General features: G+C 30.8%; 1 protein-coding gene across 2 annotated transcripts in view; it reads right to left on the reverse strand.

Moving 5' to 3' along the window:
- Window positions 1-10,857: 10,857 nt before the first annotated feature.
- The window catches only part of Efa6 (Exchange factor for Arf 6), a 396,188-nt gene continuing 386,243 nt past the window's right edge, over window positions 10,858-20,802 (reverse strand). The window contains exon 17 of one of the 2 annotated variants that reach the window (XM_075359859.1): window positions 10,858-12,176. Coding sequence is in view for 1 of the 2 variants with exons in the window: in XM_075359858.1 (XP_075215973.1) it covers window positions 12,149-12,176 (28 nt within the window). In the remaining variant the exon portion in view is untranslated. The remainder of the gene's footprint in view (window positions 12,177-20,802) is intronic. The other variant, XM_075359858.1, reaches the window with a different exon arrangement.

Raw genomic sequence — 20,802 nt, forward strand, 5'->3', positions numbered from 1 at the left:
AGATTTTAACTGATAATACCGGTTATTATAGTTTAAGTTTTAAGTCTAGCATTTCCTTCTAAAAAAGCGTTTAAGTTTTCAGCTTTAAAGACTCCTAAAATGATATAATATTCAGTTGCTTTTCAGAAAAATACCTTTTACTTAATTTCTTTTATACTTCAGAAACTCTTGCACAATACTGTAATGGAGTTTGCAAGATTTCTTTTTTTATCACATTTGTGTCTCAACCTTCATAATTATATAAGGCATGTATGTGCAGTATTAAACCATTTAAAAAGGGTAAATAAATCTGATGACACTACTCATCAAAATGTAGTGTTTAGCAAAACTGAATTAAATAATAATTCAGCAAATCAAATGAATGAAGTGACTAATGACCTTACAAAGACAATGTTTTTAAAAACATTCATTATCCATCTAAATGGATACAAAATATAAAAAATCAAAGCTAAATTCTGGTGCGTCTTATGTAAATTCATTGGATAAGCTAGTTGAAATGAAAAAATGTAAACCACCATGTGACAGCCCATTCTGTTTAAAAGTGCAGTTCTAAGATTAATAATAATGAAAGAGAAAAGATTTTTTCAATTTTTTACAATTTAAAAGATATTACCAGGAAGATGGATTTTATTGTAAATAACCTAAGTGAAATTATAGCAAAATATGAATAAAAAAAGGAAGTAATATCTCAAGAAATTATGTGTTTCATTTTGTTGTTAATGGATCTCAAATCAGACTGTGTAAACAGTTTTCTGTTGGCACTCTGTCTATTAGTAGTACGATGATAAGAACTGATTTAAAAAAAAATTAATAAAGATATTGTTGAAACTAATATGCGAGTAAACTTGGCCATCAAAAATCAACCAGTGATGAAATAAAAAATAGTATTCACAATATATTGAATTCATTCCAAGAATTGAATTCCATTATTTAAGGGCAAGAACATCTCGGGAATACATTGATGGAAGCTTTAATTTGGCTTCATTATATAGGTTTTATAAAGAAAAATGTGAGAAAAAAAATAAACCTTACACCAAACAGCCTACTTATGCAAACATTTTTAATTCTGAATATAACATTGGTCTATTTAAACCAAAAAAATACCAATGTAATTTATACCAGAAATTTAAAAACTTCAGCTGAAAAATTCTTAATGAATGAAGAGTACAAAACTCACATTAAACATAAGGAAATGCCAAGAATTGAAAAAAAAATAATGACATTGAAGGATCACAAAAAAATCCACACAAGACGATAAATCCAGTATACGATTTATAAGCTGTTTTACCTATGCCTTTAGGAAAATCTTATTCTATTATAAAAGTAAGCTTAGTACTTTCAATTTTACAGTGTATAATAAAATAAAGAAAGTACATGGTATGTGTGCCACGATGCCATAGCTGATAGAGGATCAAATGAAATAGGTAGTTTTGTATTCAGTTATTTGAAAGAACAGTGTCTGGAAAAAGAAACAACTATATTTTATTCCGATAACTTAAAAAAATTTGGTAACTAAATGGGCTAGTACTTTTGAACAAAGAGGTTTGGAGATGAAGCCTCAGATGAGTAAGGTAGTGTGTATGATGAAATGGAAGGATAAACAGGGTTTGACTATAGAGTGGAATGGAATAAGGCTGGAGCAAGTGAGCAGTTTTGAGTATCTAGAAATTAACAATCGAGTAAGTAAAGATAGCAAGGTATATTACCAGCTTAATAATACACTATTAGGTAAAAGGGAGAGAATAGATAAAATTGTGAAATTTGGTCTGAGACGTTGATAGCGATCGATTGTGATATCATTTGCTCCCATTTATTGTGTTTAGTTCAAAGTTTTTGTTGAGGGTTGTATCAAAAGAAGTGTGAAAGTTCAAACTACAATTGTATGTATGGAATGGTGTGATTGGAGTGTATTTGTGTATGTTGTTATTCTTTTTTTATTATAATATTTTTTATTACATTGTTGCTATATTTTATTATAATATTTCATAGTAAGTTTGTATGTTCTTGTTACGACATATTGGTGATATCTGCATAGCAGATTAAATCAGTAGTTATTATCAGATGTCCACAGTTGAGAATGGTAATGTGTAGTCTCTCAGATGACAATCCCCCCCCCCCCCAAATCGACCTAAGAATGGGAGGAGAGCAATAACCGCAACCCCATCTTCAGAACCTTCCTCTTCTAGCCAAAGACAATATCGGTCAGTATTCCATGTTTCTTATTAGGTACAGTTGAGTCCAGTGAGTCCTTTGTCGTCTGTCAGACTACGCATTGCCATTAATGTTATTTTTCCTTTGTTAATAAATATTTCAATAGTTGATTTGTTTTTTAATATATGCTATTAGTTGTGTATGACTTTAAATGTTGTAAATATTAAAGTTATGTAAGTTACAATGAGTGATATACTGAACACTAGCTTGGACATAAATGATGTGCTATCTCAACTAGAAAGGGATGACAATGAAAAACAAGAGAATGATTATGATGAAATCATGGTGAAGGAGAGGAAAACGATGAAGTTTCTAAATGTAACACCGACACTGAAGCTGACGACACTGACACTGACCCTGACTGCAATCCTTCTGATGAATAAAGAACAAATTTTCAAGGAAGGCCAACAAATAAAATACTCCCAAACTATCATGAGAGTGACATCCAGCCTATAAAGAGAAGAATGACTCGGTTACAGTGTATAAAATGTAAGAGGCAAATTTGCACTGAGCAACTGAGCACTGGAGCACTGAGGAGCATTATGTGTGGAGTGTGCCAAAAATATCCAAAGAAGACTTAAACTATTAAAATGCATGTAAAACATTATATTCTTTACAGTGCATGTAAAGCTATATTACATTTTTACATTGTTTTTATGTATTTTCCCTAGAATAGTCTGGAAGACTGTGCGTTTCCAATTATGTGTGGGGAAAGGGCTAAAATTCCATTCCAGGGTTAAAATTTCTTCTCATTAGAGAGTTTTTTGATATTCCAGTACATTGAGTAGTATAGAAGAGGGTTGTTTTGCGCCACTCAAATCTTTGGTGAGTAGTATGAAACTGCATGTATCAAGACATTACTTTTTCTGTGTTTTTTGGGCTCCTTGAGGGTACATTGACATATTCTCAGTCTTCTGACAATTACTGTAGAAGTCAAGGGTGACAGTGTTGCTTGAAATACTAAAGGTGTGGAGGAGGTGTGTAGACCAAAAAGGCTAAATAAATTGCCAGAGGGGGTCAGTGAGTCTCTAAAGTGAAAGAACATGAAGAGGGAGGTGAGCAACCCTGTTGATCAATTTGGCAGTTGTGCGTTGTCCTTTGCAGAACATCTCTAGCTAATGCAGAAGAAGGGACCTGGCCAGATGAGTGAAGAGCGAAACAAAAGCATAAAGATGAGTTGCATAGCAGCAAGTTTGTGACACTGGTCTCCAAATTAGAGGATGTAGCTGGTTGCCTACGTTGGTACATCAACACGAATACTAAATGTAAAATCAAACAAGCGAAAGTATCCATGTTGATGATCAAACTGGGTAAATATAAAGATACATAGGTTATGGTTGTAATGAGACCTTTGTCTGATGTAGCTTGCCAGACAGATAGGAGGGTTGGGAATGATTTCATTCTAAAACAGATTGAAGAGGTTGTGGAGGAGGAAGATATCATAGGATTAGTGATGAAGAGGTTGCCAAAACACTAAGTATATTCAAGTGAAAGGAAAGGGTTGTGCTTTGATGGCAGATATACCATGTGTGACATGGGAGTGAAGTATGGTGATTTTATGGTGAAGATGTATAGGAACGCATCTAATGTAATGTGTCTTTCTACTAGAAAAAACTGAAAGAGGGCCAACTACTGACTACCAGTATTCAGCCAAGGTATTGATGGGGAAGAGTTGTATGAAGTGGAAAGGACAATTTATACTGTAATGGTTGAATTTTTACAGAGGGAGAAGACCATCAAGGAGAAGAGGTAGGATATTGATTGAGGTTTGGGAAGGATATTTGAGATGTCAGGAGACACATCATTTTTGGGACAGCTGTGAATAAATTTAGGATTTATATGAAGCCACTCCTTGAATATACAGGGAGGAGGAATGAGACCAGTGGATTGTTCCTGTAGCAGGAATTACAAGTGAAGAGAGGACAGGAGAAGAACACTCCTGTAGCGCTGCCTTCTACAACAGTGGTAGTCAATGTAGAGGTAACATCCTATGCAGATCTGCTGAAGGCAGGGATCAATAAAGATGAAGTGGGTGATTTCCTTTCCATGAGAAAGAGTGATGAGGAGGATCAATGAATAAGAATTAAAATTCCAGAGATGCTGTTAATGTGCTGAAGAAAATGCTAATTTCCAAGGTGCTGGATAGGGCAATTTCTGACTATAGCACGGGAGGCAGACCTGTGTAGGGAGCATGTTAAAGACCTCAACCAGAATCTAACTGTCAAACCATTGCAAAAAATATCAGGACTGTGACTGGATATCAAGTTGACGTCCCTCTGACCGGCTGGTGAGAACACAAGAAATGCTATGGTTTTGGTCTCTGTGAGGGTGGGCAAGTTTTTCATGGAAATGGATTGCATGAAGATCAGCAGGTCCAGTGCGGGGTTCAACCCAGGATGGAAGAAAGATGCTTTTGTTGCTGAGGAAAATATATTAAATGTCAGGCAGTAGTTAAGTGGGATGTTCTGTAGGATGGAAACAGGGCATTTAGTATAGCTTACTCAAAATGCTGTTAAGATCTGTCAAATAAACATGAACAGGAACAGGGGCCACTGATAAGATAGCCTTATGGTATGACAGTCCTTTTTCTGATTAGCAAACCAATCCAGGATTTGGTTGCTGCTGTGGGTCACATTTTTCATGAATGAGGTGATGCTGCAATTGTTCACAAGACCAACAATTATCCTGTTATTGGTAGCAGCCATGGTGAAGGTAGGCCATGGTGATAAGTAGAGGTAGGATGTATGTTCCTGGATGGAAGACAATGCCTTAAGGATGAGGTAATGGTGGAAGACATTCTCCTTTTCATTTTGGAGAAGTTTCTAAGAGTGTCCTGAGCTAACAGCCTAAGTAGTAACACAGTTGTCAAGGTTGAGCCCAGGGGACTGCAAGATGTGTTCCATCATGATGTAGTATGAGCACATCCCCAGGAGCTGAAAAAGAACCCAGCTGGTAATGATCAAGGAAGTCAGGCATCAGGATGGATGATGTCATCATGTAGACAACTCTGCATACTAAACAAACAGCTTCAGTAAACTCTTTAAGAGACTAATAGCGCAACTCAATTAAGCAAGAAGTTGGCTGACCAAGGAGGTTTCAATAAAAACCATTATTGCTTCAGAACTGAGTGATCCACAGTGGATGTGGTGACTAAAGTTATTTGGATGAAGCTGCTGGTGGTTCAAGAGCTGGCAGGATTCCCATGGTGGTTGTTCTTGGATAATAAATGCGTTCAATAGCATACAGTGGGAGGTCATATTCTGTAAATTAGCCAGTCAGGGCATTCACCCATTTCTCCGTAGGACTATCCAGGCATACCTTAGTGAGAGATAAGGTGATTTATGTCACCATCAACTGAAATTCCTATGAGCTGTGGTGTGCCGTAATGCTCCGTCATAGGACCTAGCAAGGTCTATGAGAATCAGCTTAGGCTGTCTGCCAGAAGGGGTGCAACCTATTGCTTTAGCCGATGACCTCACTCAGATTGTAGTCGGAAGGATTGGGAATCATGGCCAAAGGAAACTCTATACAACTGATGATTGGATGGCTTGGAGCTGCAGCAAAGACTCATATGATTCACCTAGTGAAGAAGAGATAGATGACACTGATACAGGTACGTTTGGGGAACCTTGATGTCTCCACATTTAAAGAGGTTAAGTATCTAGGCATCTGGCTCAATAGGAGTCACAGCTATCAGTGCCATATTGCCAAAGCTACAGAAAGAGCAAGGAGGGCGGAGGGCAGTTACAGCCTTAAATCACATAATGATGAACTAGGTGGTTCGCAAGTGTCAAAGAAAAAGGTGTTGGCAAGTATGGTGTGGACCACTAAGATTCAAGAGTGCCTGTATGTGAGAGGGCCTGTAAGTCCAAAAAGGCTTTAAAAATAATGGAGAGGCTGCAGCGCTAGATAGGTTTGAGGGTTGCTAGCTGCTAAGGAACAATTTCTGCTGAAGCAGCATTTTTGGAGGCTGGCATCCCTCCAATCAAATTTATGGCATGAAGCTAAGTGAGTATTGGAAGGAAGCCCAATTAAGTGAGATGGATGTATGCCTGATGGAAAGTTGGCTAAAGCAATGAGAAGATGCAGCAACTGGCAGACGGACTAACTGACTAATATGTAACGTAAACCCATGGGTCAGAAGGAAATGGTGAAGGTGAATTTTGAAATAACCCAGTTTTTAACAGCTCACAGAACTTTTAACAGAAGTTGAATAAACAGAACTAAAATAGAATAAGAATAGATAGAACCCCTGTTGAATAGAACTAGGAGGATAGGAGGAAGCGCTTGTCAGATGCTTGCATTTACTGTGTGCAGTAGATTCAGCAAAGCATATTATTTTTAATTGTATCTGTTGAACATCATTTACAGAGGGATGTCTTGAGATGCTAGGTGAAATATCTGCTGATAACATAGTTCCAAAAATGTTGAAAAGAAAGGAAAATTGGTCAGCAGGGAATAAAATGGTGACAATGATCTTCAGGAAGAAGGCAGAAGAAGAAGAACAGGGGTAGGTCAGCCTGCAAGGCTAGCCAGAAGGTGCCTCTGCTTGCAGAAGTTGCTGCTGATAATGATGCCTGCAGAACTCCTAGGGGTTGTACTACTATAAGACTACATCTGGTCGGAGATCCCATAATACACTCATGATGTTGAGTTATACCAATTTTAGCAGGTTTGGCACCATGTTGTAGAAGGGTTTTAGTCAGTGAGAGCTCAACACTACCATTGTGTCTGGTAGAGATTTCCTCTCCTCCAGTGAAAAACAAAAAGAAGTAAAAGTTAAGTCATATGGGAAACCAAAATGAAAATTCCAAACACAATATTTTCCCCAGTTTTTAATCTATGCTGCAAGTCTGACTGCTAGAAAAAACGTAAGAGCACCTTGACAGCAGTGTAAATGAATATCTGGGATGGGTAGTGCCGAAAATAAAAGTGACAAAATCAGGAACAGAACCATAAGAAGTCAGCTGAAGCAAGAGTGTTGGTGCAGAAAATGGAAAAGAAGACTTTTGGTACGGTTTGGTCATGGTAAGAATGAACAAAAATAGAAGGTTGAGAATGGCAACGGAGGTAAGATCAGAGGGAGTACATGGAAAATGGTGGCCGAGAGAGCAATGGGAGAAGTAGATAAATTCACAAGCTGGAATTCACAGTGAGAGGAGAAAAAATTTTTAGGAGGAAAGAATGGCAAGAGACTGAAAAAGGATACAAGAAATGGCTAGATGGAACTGACACTTAACAGTACAAAGGGAAAAATAAAGAAGAAAATGTAATGAGTAGTTTCTATTAGTTGGCTTATACAGTCCCAGTGTTATTAAGGAGAGTTTAAATGCTTTCTTTACTTACCTGTGTTCTAATAGGTCAATGAAAAACTTTGAGAAGTCAATACTTAAGAAAAACAATTATAATAAAACTTCAGTACAATCAATTGTAAAAATAACTGCAAACACTGATTAGGTTACTATGGGTAACTGAAAATAGAAAAAAGGTATTATCAATTTTGCGGCCAATCATATCATGTTTAACAAAAATCTTTCATGACAAATTGTAAACAACCCGTTCAGTCCCAGTGTCAAAATTATTGGACACAAACATTTTTGTTTATAAGTTATTAATTTCAGATATTAGAGCTGTTTAGACCTGATGACCAATAACTTGGACATACTTACTGTTGAATCATAAAGCTTTTGCTGCCCTCTGCCCGCTAAAACTTAAACTAAACATCAAAACAATCAACATAGCTGACTTTGTTCCAGTACCATCAGGTAAGCTCTTTTATTTTATTGTTTTCTATTTGAATTAACCAAATTTGATAAAGCTTATTCTTGACTTACTTAGGAGTTTTAAGTATTATATTGTGTAAAACTAATACACGAAACCCATTTGTATGTTTACAATATGCAAACAACATGTCCAAACTATTGGACATCAGTTCTCAATAGCCAATAGTTATCTGACAAGGTTAATAATTCATAACCACAGTATTGGACATTAGTTCTCAATGGTGAATGCATTAACTCATGTGACTGCTATAGACCAACTTGTTTAGCTCATGTCAGTAAAAAAATAAGAAAAATTGTAATAATTGCATTTACTAATTTTTTATAATCTATTCACATTCAAATGTTGAGCTATGCAATAAAAATAATAAATGACTGGCTAAGTGAACAGCTGATTTTATTATATCATATTGTTCAATTTCATCATTGTCAGACTTGCAAGATTCCAAACCTAAAACATTTTGTATGTAATATTATAATACAAAATTAATAAAAAGTTTATTTGTTTGACACTTTACAGATAGTTTATATAATATTTGTAATGAAAACTAGGGCTTTCAAATATGATATTTCTATTTGTTATATAAATGTATAATTGTTTTACTTAGAATTTCTAATGAACATAAAAAATATAACATTTTCATTCGTGTTAAATTTTTTTTTTAGGTTCCAAAAAAAGTACCAACTCACGTATGAAATGGTCAATGTTGATTGATTTACTGTAAGATGAGAACCTTTCCGATTTGATATGCTGGACGATGAATATAGTTTAGAAGATGTGCCATTCCCTACAAATGATAGAATAAGATTGGAGCCAAGCAGATATCACGTATCCAAGAGGATCATGTAGAAGCAAAAGGATTTCTGGACAGAGCTGATATGCAAAATGTGCAAAAACTTAGTCAGAATTTTAATGTGCCAAATATTGAATTTGCACCCTTTCAACATTCTGAAATCACTGAGATATTTTTAAATGATAGGTACACAATATCATTTTATGAGATAGAAGAATAATTTGAAAAAAATGGCCTAATTTACGAATATGTACGCTTTGCAGAAAGGAACAATAAATTTTAGAAATACTGATCCTTCTGAAATAAAAACTCTAATAGGTTTACACATTGAAATTGGTTGTTTAAAATTCCCTAAAGTTAAAATGTTCTGGGATTCCAATATCGGTCTGAAACTATTTCTAGACAGTATGTCTAAAAACAGATTTTTCAACTAAGGTCTCATTTGCACATAGTAAATGATCTCAAACACCCAGAAGGATGCAAAGAAGTTCTTTTCAAAGTATGACCACTTTATGATGCAATTCATAGTTGTGCTGTAAATCTGGATTTGGAAGAGCAACTATGCGTCTATGAACAAATCATTCCACTGAAAGGCAAATTGTCCATAAAACAATACACAAAAGGGAAGCCCTATCCATGGGGAATAAAAATATTTGTATTGGCAGGAAAAACAGGCTTATTTTATGACTTTTAATACATCAAGGAAAATCGACAGAACTTGATTCAGAAGCAATGAAACAGTTTGGATTAGCGAATGTTGTACTACATCTTTCAAATAGAATTCCTAACTGTGGCCTCAAGCTCTTTTATGATAACTATATTTCATCATACCATCTTCAGGTACTTAAATCTAAAAATATTCTGGCTGCCGGCACTATACAAATCAACAGATTTTCCTCACCGACCTTTATTTCTGATTCTGAAATGAATCAAAAAGAGAGGGGTTATTCTGAAGAACTAGTAAGCAGAGATGGGGGACCTTGTTTTGAAAAGTGGCTTGATAATTGCACAGTAGTCCTTGCTTCAAAGTTCGTAGGGGGTGGGCAGCTAGATGAAGTTCAAAGATGGGACAAACAGTCTATAGTTCCTAAAAAGAAAGTATTACATCCAGAAGTTGTTAATGTTACAACCAAGCAATGGGTGGTGTGGATCTTTTAGATCAATTAATTTGCCAATACAGAATATTCATAAGGTCTAAAAAATGGAAACTGCAACTTATCACACATTCAGTTGATATGGCCCTGCTTAATAGTTGAAACGAATATAGGATTGTCTGCTGATCTGCAAGAGTTCCAGCTAATAAGATGATGGATCTCCTTCAATCTCAAAGGAGGGTTGCTGTAAGTCTTGTAATATCTAATTCCAAGCAAACAAAAAGAGGGAGGCCCAGTCACAAGAAGAAAATATTAGCAGTAACATTGGAAAACGCCCAACAGCTGAAATGAGACAGAGTGAGGAAGTTTGGTACGCTGGACTTGATCATTTGCCAATTATTGATCAATGGAAAGATGGTGGGTGGTGCAAAGTTATTGACTGTAAAGGAAAATCAAAGATTATGTGCTGTAAATGCAATCTGCATTTGTGTCTAACTAAGGATAGAAACTGCTTTCTATTTTGTTACAGAAAACACTAATTACTTTTCTCTTGTACATCACTAGTTGTAATTTTTTTTAAATTTGTTTCATATATCATAATTATTCAAAATATAGTTTCACATTTTTGTATAATTTAATTTTTAGTAATATAACTCTTTTGAACATATGTTTTGAAACAGAACATTCTTTGTAAATTCTAATTTTAATTAATTTTAAACAGAATTACATGAAAAAATCTTTTAACTTATCAATAATAAAACCTAGGAAAACTAATAAACAAAAATTTAAGTATAAGACATTTAAATAACACAACTAAAAAAATAACTGTTAAATATAAAATATGTACTATGAATGTTAATGGAGGAGGAAGGGCCTCTAATACTATACCCAATTTTAGAATTGATCAGATTAAAAAATTTTCTTTTAACATAAACTTTATTTTTATTAACAATATTTCTATTTTTAATTTAAAATTGGTAATTTAAATTACTAAATTCTACATGAAATTTATTCTTATTTGAACATTTTAGTTATTTTTAAGACCATTCAGTAAATTTTAATACTGATAAAGTGTACACTGAGCAATACATTACAAGAATAAAGTAGTAACAATTATTATAAATATCTATATATACATTTTTTTAGCCTCACAAAAAATATCACCAGTCAAGTAAACATAAACAGAGAATACATGGATGCATTCATATAATAAAAAGCATGAAAAACAATGACTACAGAAGTTATAAAAATATGGTAAGATACAAGTATGAGACTCTATTCAGTATTTTTTTATGGAAGCAGAGTTTAACTCATTGCAAAAGTGCAGGGCAAAAAGGCTTTAAACATATTATAATATTACGCTTAGTATTAGATTAATAATATTAACGTAGTATACTGGATATATTTCAAATTCACATAATGGTACTACTCAATTATTCTCCACAGGTTATTTTTGAAAATACAATAATAAAGAAATATGCACACAATTAAAGTTTTACCTTTCTGAAGATAAACAGAAATTAGAAAAACATAAGCTGAGACATGAAGACAAGAAGATGTGATTGTGATAATCAACAAGTTAATACAAGTTTATCTAAAAACTTTGGTAGGTTTTTAATAATGATATTCTAAAACAAATAGATGAAACTTTCTAAATCTGAACTTCCCCTGCATTTTTAACAATTCTTTCAAAGCTTTAGCAGGAAACTTGGGAAATATATTTTTTTTACAGCCAGATGACCTTCTGGACATTAATTACCAAAAGACTTACAAAGTCAATGCATTATGTAAACAGGAAAGCCACCTACAAAAATCTTACCTAATATAAAGAGTATAAATGTACTGATAAAGATTCAAAATATAAAAAAGCTATTAATTTTTTTTACTAACATTTACTAAATTATTTTTTACATCATAATTTTATATTTCAGGTTGTATGATTTTTGGACCACTCTGAATAATATTAATTATTTTTGAATTGGCAATTAAATTCATACTGACAGGAAATGCCTCAAACTTAATAGCATTAGATAAAATAAATTATTTTAGATTACATTTTAAATACTTTATTTATTAAAGTATTAAAACTAGTAAAAAATATATAGGCTTTAAAAAACTATTTAATAACAAAAACTCAGAAATGAAACTTAAAAATAAAAATAATATCCATTACAGTACTAGTTTCATGACGAAAGTGAACAACGGTGAAAAATGATCAGCATGCAGTCTTCGTTTCTGAAGAACAATGAATCCTACTAATTGATGATAACTACGATTTTTTCTGTTCGTTATTGAACCTAATAAAGAAAAAAGAGGTTGAAATTAAAAAAAATTTAACTGAATTTTAAGTCACAATTGCAAACATAAAAAAATAAACAAAATTCATCACACATATCATTTAAGTAACTTGAAACTAAATTTTATAGGTTGCACTTGGTTAACTTGTTGACAGTTGGTTAACACTTTTCACTAATATTGCTTATCATAAGGAAAAGATTTCCAAAACAAATCGCTTAAAAAAGTAATTGTAATAATTTAAAATAATTTATTTTTAAATGACAATTTCTTTAATTACTGATTGATTTTTAATTTTCTTACGATAATATTCATAACCAGTTGATTGAATTGAACTAAATAACTTTCATGCTTTCATTCATGGAAAAATTTAATAAATTGTTTGGATACAGACACGTGTGTGTGTGTGTGTGTGTGTGTGTGTGTGTGTGTGTGTGTGTGTGTGTGTGCGCGCGCGCATGCATGCAATTAAGTGAAAATTCAACTGATTCACAAGAATTGAAAACATACTCTAAAAGTCAATATTGAGAATATTTTTGTAGTATGTAACAATAGAATATTATTAAGGAGAAGACAATTCTGGAAAATTAAATGTAGTTTATACGCTCATACAATATCCTTAATAAAATAAAAGAAAAATTAATCAAAAAAATAATTTTGTTTACTTTCTTTATAATTAATAATTACTGATTTCATTATAAACACAAACCAGATCATGTTCATGCCAAAGTTTTTTGCATATTAAATAAAATTGTATCCATTAAGTGTTTATATTACTACTAGCACTATTTCCACTATTGCGATTTTTTCAAACCACAAAAATAATATTTAAGCATTTAATGAAATACAGCAGAGCAAGATAAACGATTCAACATGTGCAGTATATTCTTCATATATATAAAACAATTATGAATGAGAAATTACATCAAAAGAAATGCAAGATAATAGTTATCAGAATATCAAAAGTAAATTAACAAATTTACATGCAGATTAAGAGTTTTTTTTATCATTAGTCACTTAGTTATATTGCATTGCTATCTATATTTTCTTAACATTGAAAATAATTAACAATAAAAAAAGAATTTAAATGAATCGATGCAACATTTTTATAATTTTCATTTATGACAAAAGTAATTCTAAATATGAATTAAAATATTGCATTGAAGCAGAATAGTTGTATGACTGATGAAAGACTTTCAAAAAAGGCAATATTATCAAACAAAGATTGAATTGAATGTTTCAAATTGCTGTAGAAGAATTCAGGGACAATGTTAAATCTGACTGGAAAAGATCAATTGGATCACACTTTCATTCCACTATATCTGGTTATCTTGTAATACAGAGGCATAATAGAGGAATTTGAAATACGTGAGTAAAATACTATATGACAAATGTGCATAAAACAGTAACAGAAATAAAAATTTAAAAAAATTAGAAAGCAAAGAAAAATCCTTTTATGAGAAAAAATGTAGGGTACTTGTGGGTAAAAGGGGATTAACCCAGATTCCTCTCACAAGTTTTTCTTCTTTCTGAATCAATTATATTTTATTTTTCAGATGAAAAATGCAATCTAACACAGACAAAACATTTAAATTTTCTATTTGCATTTTTATCCCAGAATCAGATTTAACGTAATTCTTTTTTTTTGTTTTACTTGAAGGGAACCTTCAAACTACTATAAAATGCCTTTATTAACCAAAAGCACATAACATAAACAACTGTCTTTGGTATTTTTGTTCAAATAGTAACCATATTTTACCATATTCTATCACACAAAAGAAAAAAAATATAGTTTATACATTTAATTTATTTTGGAATTTATTAATTACCACTACTTATTGTTCATAATGGGAAACATTTGATAATATTCCAAATTAAGCTATGGACATTTTTAGCCTCTTCAGAGCTTAAATTTTAGGTCATATTTTACTTTCTTTTAATCTAAATTAAAATTGTAAAAACACAAATTCATTTTAAAAAAAAGAAATCAACTGGCCCTGGATGACAAAATCCCTAGTTCTTACGTTCTACAGATACCTTAATTATTATGTCTATACCACACGCACAGAACTCAATGCAATATATATTTTATTTGACACCATAAATAGCTACAATCTGCTCTTGGATAAATGAATAGATATGTTGAATGTCTATAACTGACTTGGAGAGAAAGCCCAAAAAAAATTAACTCCCTCTATATTCTGTTTTATTCTGGCACGGTGTAACAGTTGCCAATGGATGACAATGAAATTAATTTTTTGTAGCATCTGAAGATATGTCATACCTGGGTTTGACATCCCATCGGGTCATACCGGACCAGATTCAAACCCTTCTCCAAATAATAAGCAGATGCATTATTTCTGCATTACTGATCAGCCAATGTAATTTATTAAATTTTTTTTTAATAACTTCTTGTTATTTAACCAACTTGACTGGAATTAAAGGGAACATACATAAGTTGGTTATGGACTATTTTAGTCACAAACAGCACTTCACAAAATGAACAGCTTAAGCTTCAGAAAAATATTTAATAGGTTTGAAGTTCAATAGGGAAAGAGATGCACAAAAAGTAAAAAAAATAATTATTTCAATTTTTATAAGTCAATGGCTTATTAATAATAAAACAATGAACAACTTACTTTCCCTTTCTCTGGTACTAAATTTAAAAGATAAAATGAAAGATATTACTTTTTAACTTTTAATTCAATTTTATAAAGTATTTTATTAAAATGATGATCATATGGTGTAACAAATCAGAATGGCCATCTAATTATAAGTTTTAATTAATTTTTTAACGATTTTAAAGTTTAAATTTTATTTCGACAATTACTTTGCATAGCAGTTACTTTGTACTGTGTGAAAGTTTTCATCATTGCTTAATTCCAATGAACATTCTTCTAAAAAAAGTCTACTTTGTTAAATAAAAAATTACTCTAATCCACTGTTAAAATGATGTATATTAAACTAATTTTTCAAATGAGGGATACACGATAGTTTATACTATGTATATGGAGTGTTCTGGGATGTATTTGCCAAACTTCAGGAACTGATTTCGGATGCCAAAAAGTTCATATCAATGTAAGTCCTATTTTGCTTTGTTTTCCTTTTGGATGCCATTTTGTGATTTTCAACAAATAAATTATTTCTCAGGAGCGGGTTAACCTACTTTAATTAAATTTAGTAAATCTAAGATGTGTCTTATTCTACAAAATAAAAAGTTTTGAAAACACCACCTTCAAAAATTTCAAAATGGTGATCATCTTAATTTTTTAGTCTTCAATATTTTTGAAATTGTTTGTTTGATAAAATTTTTACTTATAAAATTTATTAAGCATTTTACTTTGAAGAAAAATGACACCTAATTTGTAAAAATCTGTAGACAAGCAATTGAGTTATTGCAGACAATTAACCGGGCAGTACGCTTGTATACTGTAATGTAAGCTGATAATGTTTTGCCTAGTTTTATTTCCTCAACTAAATGTAATAAACATTATTAATAATAAATAATAATAGTAAATTAATAAAAATAATCACCCTGCATTACGGTGCGCAAGCATAATGCCCGGTTAATTGTCTGCAATAACTCGATTTTTTGTCAACGGATTTTTACAAATGAGGTGTCATTTTGTTCAAAATAAAATGCTTAATAAATTTTGTAATAAGTAAAAATTTGATCAAACGAATAATTACAAAGATATTGAAGATTAAAAAATTAAGATGGCTGCCATTTTGAAATTTTTGAAGCTGATGTTTTCAAAACTTTTTATTTTGTAGGATAAGACACTAGTCTTAGATTTACCAAATTTAATTAAAGTAGGTTAACCCACTCCTGAGAAATAATTTTTTTGTTGAAAATCACAAAAATGGCATCCAAAAGGAAAACAAAGCAAAATACGACTTAACGATATGAAGGTTTTGCTAATTTTGGTGTCCTAAATCAGTTCCTGGAGTTCGGTGAATACATCTCACAACACCTGTCACCTGTATGTGTGAGTATATATCAATGGTAATTCCAAATGATAATCTTTGGCCTGTGGATAAAACTTATCATAAAAAAGTGAAATAAATTTGTACAGATATAGACAGCAATCATTGCCAAGATTTATTGATAAGTAATATTTTTTAATATTACTATATAGTAAAACGCACACACACACACTAAATTAATGTAAATCATTGATTATAGTCGTGACTGAAATTGATCTGTTTGAGGTATCTCTCATTTGATAACTTTTGTTTAATTGCTATTGTTGGTGGTTCACTTATTAACATTTATATATGTGTACCTGTGCACATGTGTGTATGAATGCCTATATAAACTTGTTCTTCAGAATTACTTTACTTGGAATACAATTAATTTTTATCTGAAAAAACTTTCTTGATTTTTTTTTTGAATTTACATTTGAGAATGAAAGTCAGATATACCATTATTTGGGAATTTTTTATGATAATAAATTTTTACAATAATTTATCTATGTGGTCTAATAGTATATTACTGACATAACTTTAATGTGAGCAAATGATAAATTTAAGGCAGGTCTAACATGTTATTCAGAAGTGGGGGTTTGTATAATCTAAATACGAGTTCAATATGCTAATTAGTTCTAGCAATTATATTGATGATTTCAATGTTCAGATTGTTCAGTGATATAAAAATATTTATGGGACTTATAATTTACTAGTAATACAAAGGATAATTTCCTGCCAGCAGAACTGCTTGCAAATAAGAGAACTAGGATCATTCATAATTCATTGCAGCAGAAAATTTCAATTTTTTTGTTAATCACACTTATTTATCTATAACGGTTAATACATCAATATACATAATTTTTTATCTAGCATAATACTTTATTTATGTGAATATCACTTTAATAATAAAAATTTACACATTCATATTCATTATTTGTATTTAACTTGTTAAAGTAACAGATCTTGCACACCTTTTTTGTGATTTTGTATTTCTAGTGTTAGTACATTTTCTAAAAATTAGCAACACTAGATTATCAAAAGTAAATTCCAAAATGAATTTTATTACACCAGTTTTGAATAAATGAGTTTCTATCATTGCAATGTTTTTAAAATCTTTTAACACTATTTGACACTGATACTCTTTTGTTAACTCTATTTAACTTTTTTTTTGTTTTTTTTTTAATATCTTATTAAACATTTATTAAAATGATTAGTTTTTGAGCCAAGAAATCAAGTAAACCATTTCAATGTCAGTTCATTTTTTATTTTGTGAGATTTTCCACAATCAGTTCCAACAACTATAAAACAGATTCTGATATCGAATTACAATATTAATAAAACTTGTGTAAGTTTTACTATGAAGGTCTTTTTTTTATTGATTTTATGCACTTAAAAAGACTGATGCTGTTGTAAACATTAAGTGCTCTCATGAAGTGGATGTTATCATATTATATATTATCTTGGTGGAAAGTAAATAATTTATAATACATTTAAGAAAAGTATTACAAATAAAATTTAACCAAAATAAAATAAACCATCTGTATAATTGTGTTTTATATACAGGATATATCTGATCCATTTTTTTTAACTTTAAACATCTTTTATAAATTACTTTAATAAGAACATTCATAGAATAGTCCTACATCTGAGCTAATTTTCATCTGACTGCTGCACACTCTATTTAGAGTAGTTTGTGCAACAAATATCTATGGATGGCAGCAGCTTGGTGTAAGTTTTTCATGGGTATGATCAGTAACAGATAAAACTTAACCTCTTTAAAAAATCATCTATTTTGATCTTGTGATTTAGGCTGCTTGTACTGCACCTCACTTTCATAATTCAGAGATTCATTGACACCAACAGCCACAAGTATCTTTCCTGTCCTCCACCACAAGCCCCACATCTGCTACAGTAGGCACAATTATATACATTCACAGAGGTGGTATAACATATTTTACCTTATAGCAAAATTCATTTTCCTTCATTCACCAATAAAAATATATTTCTAGAAAAAGAAGGGAAATTCACATACTTTAAAATATTTGAGACCTGATACTTCAAAGCTCACATGTTTTGAAATTTAAAATTAATAAGAATAAATGCATTTAAATATTAACTTTATTTTCTGCAACATTATCATCAGTTAACACTGATTATATAGAAGGCAGCTGTTGATGAATGGTTATTCAAATCGATACCTGCTAACAATTTTCATGCAGTACAATAATTTCATAAAATATTGTTTATTTACCTTATGTTTTTATTGTGTTTTTTTAATAAATAGTCACATTCCATTTTTATTTGGTTAAGATAGGTCTATTTCTAAAATCATAAAACACATTTTCTACATGATAAATGCTGGGATACATAAATCAATGGATGGTGAGGTTATACGAATCAATTATCTGAACAATAAAATAGGAGGAGAAAATATTCTTACCTCAGTAATATTTTTTATTAAGGAATAATGACCAAGTTTGCTTAGGTATCTCCACTATCAGTTCTTTTATAAATATAAAATTTAATTTCTATTTCTTTATAAAACAAAATGCTATTCAACTACTTCTTATTTGCTAATTTAACAAAATAACCCTTTATAGTATACTTATGAGTTCATTAATTTGTGTTCATTTTAAAATTTATAAATGCAATCCTTTTCTAATAAACCATTAAGATAAGTTAATGTATTAACAGAAATATTATAAATAGGATATTTTTGTTTCAAACAATACAGTATATAGTAGTGGCTGCAATGCTATAATAAATACTAATAAAACAATTCAATTACCTGAAAGAATTTGACGCAGAAATATGGTTTTCTAAAGTGAATTTTTATTTTAATTTTTAAATATTCAACCTTATTTATAAAAGAACTAGAGAAATCTCTAACAAAGGAGCTCCACTTTGAAAAGGAGAAGGAGGAGGGAGAGTTTGAAAATGTGTTATTTATTGAATGAATCAAAAAGTAAGAATATCTTTCTTGTATTTTACTGTTTAGATAGATTAATAGATGTGAATATAATTATTTAAAAAGCAAAATATTCATAATAAAATGTTTAACAAAATCAGTAAAATTATCCAGTCTCAGTAAATCATAACTCATAAATTAATTATCTGATGTATAAGAAATAAAAGAAGAATGGATTTTGATGTGTTACTACAATCTCAGGCAAATTATAAGAAAAGTGATATTAAGTTTATAAAATGGCACTTTACAATTAGCAATGCTAACAGATTGTATAGTTGGCCTATATAAGGATTTTTGTACTTATTATTAAAATTGAATCTTCTCTAAAAAAAAAACAATAAGTAAAACAGTAAACATAATTTCATGAAAAAAATTAAGCTAAAATTCTAATTTTACTTCACAAAATAAAAATGACATAAAAACAATGTTAAAATCTTGAGGTTGTAAAGAACTTGTGGATGGGGAATCATTCAATACATATTTGATAATTAACATTAAAAGTGAAAGTAAAATGTACAGTCTTTGGTAGTAAAGAGGGGAGTAAAAGTGATAAAGAATTGTGAACCAGTAATAATAAGTAATGTATAGGAAAACCAAACAAATTGAAGATTATAAGGAAGATGATTAATTAGAAGAAAAGTATTTAAAACAAAAGAAGATCCTCAAAGGAGCATCAGTGAAAACTACAAACTACACTGAAGACAACAGTGAGTGAAAAGAAACACTAGAACAACAGTGAAATAGTGAGAGAGCAGAGTAAGATGGTATGTACAGTGATTAATAGTGCTTGTTTCACATGATAAGGTGTTTACAAAATCAGTGATGGCAGCAGTATATACAAAACCTAACACTATTAAGGAAGAGTAAACAACTTAATTTGATGAAGTGTTAACTATCTCAAAAAATAATAAAAAAAACTTCATAACTAAGAGAGGAAAAAAATACTATTTTTCTATAAAAAAAAGGCAACAGGTAAACAGCAAAATTTATAAATAAACTTACCTTTACAATAAATTATAGTATTAACATTTAAATCATCATTGGCTTAATATACCAAGTACAAAGAATAACATTTTTTCAGAACAATCAAGCAGTCTGATGATAATAAATATCTAAAACATAATGGTTTGTTTCTTAACTGAACCATTTTTTAATATGCAACCTAATTACCACCAAAAATGTTTCATCCAGAACTAGTCATAAATAAATGATTTTCTAAGGTACTCATGCATAAACCCACACCACTCATATTCATGCATACCATTAATAAGCATTTATTTTGACAGCATAAAACTCCACAACAAGCTGTTACCAAAACTGCAATTATACAATAATAAAATTAATTTCTTAGTATAAAATTCACAAGCTCAAATTTTTAATAAACACTTAAAAAGTGCATTTGTTATTTATTATCACTTCAAAAAACCACAAGTCATTAACTAAAATAAAATTTAAAAAAATATAGGATATAGCAGTGGAAAGCAATAGAAAATTTTACAGTTATTGAAATATGACTGCCTATTTCTTTACTGGATAAATTTCATCTTTACAGTTAATGTAACAAGTCAGTAAAACACAAGCTTCATTATTAAAAAAAAGTAAGCTAACAAAAAGTACAGTGTCTCATAAGTTTCCATTCATAGGAAAAATAAAACAATTTTTATGAAAACCATTTTTATGTATTTTATCTA

Source organism: Lycorma delicatula, chromosome 3 (genome assembly GCF_047948215.1).
Source record: "Lycorma delicatula isolate Av1 chromosome 3, ASM4794821v1, whole genome shotgun sequence".
Taxonomy (NCBI): Eukaryota; Metazoa; Arthropoda; class Insecta; order Hemiptera; family Fulgoridae; genus Lycorma; species Lycorma delicatula.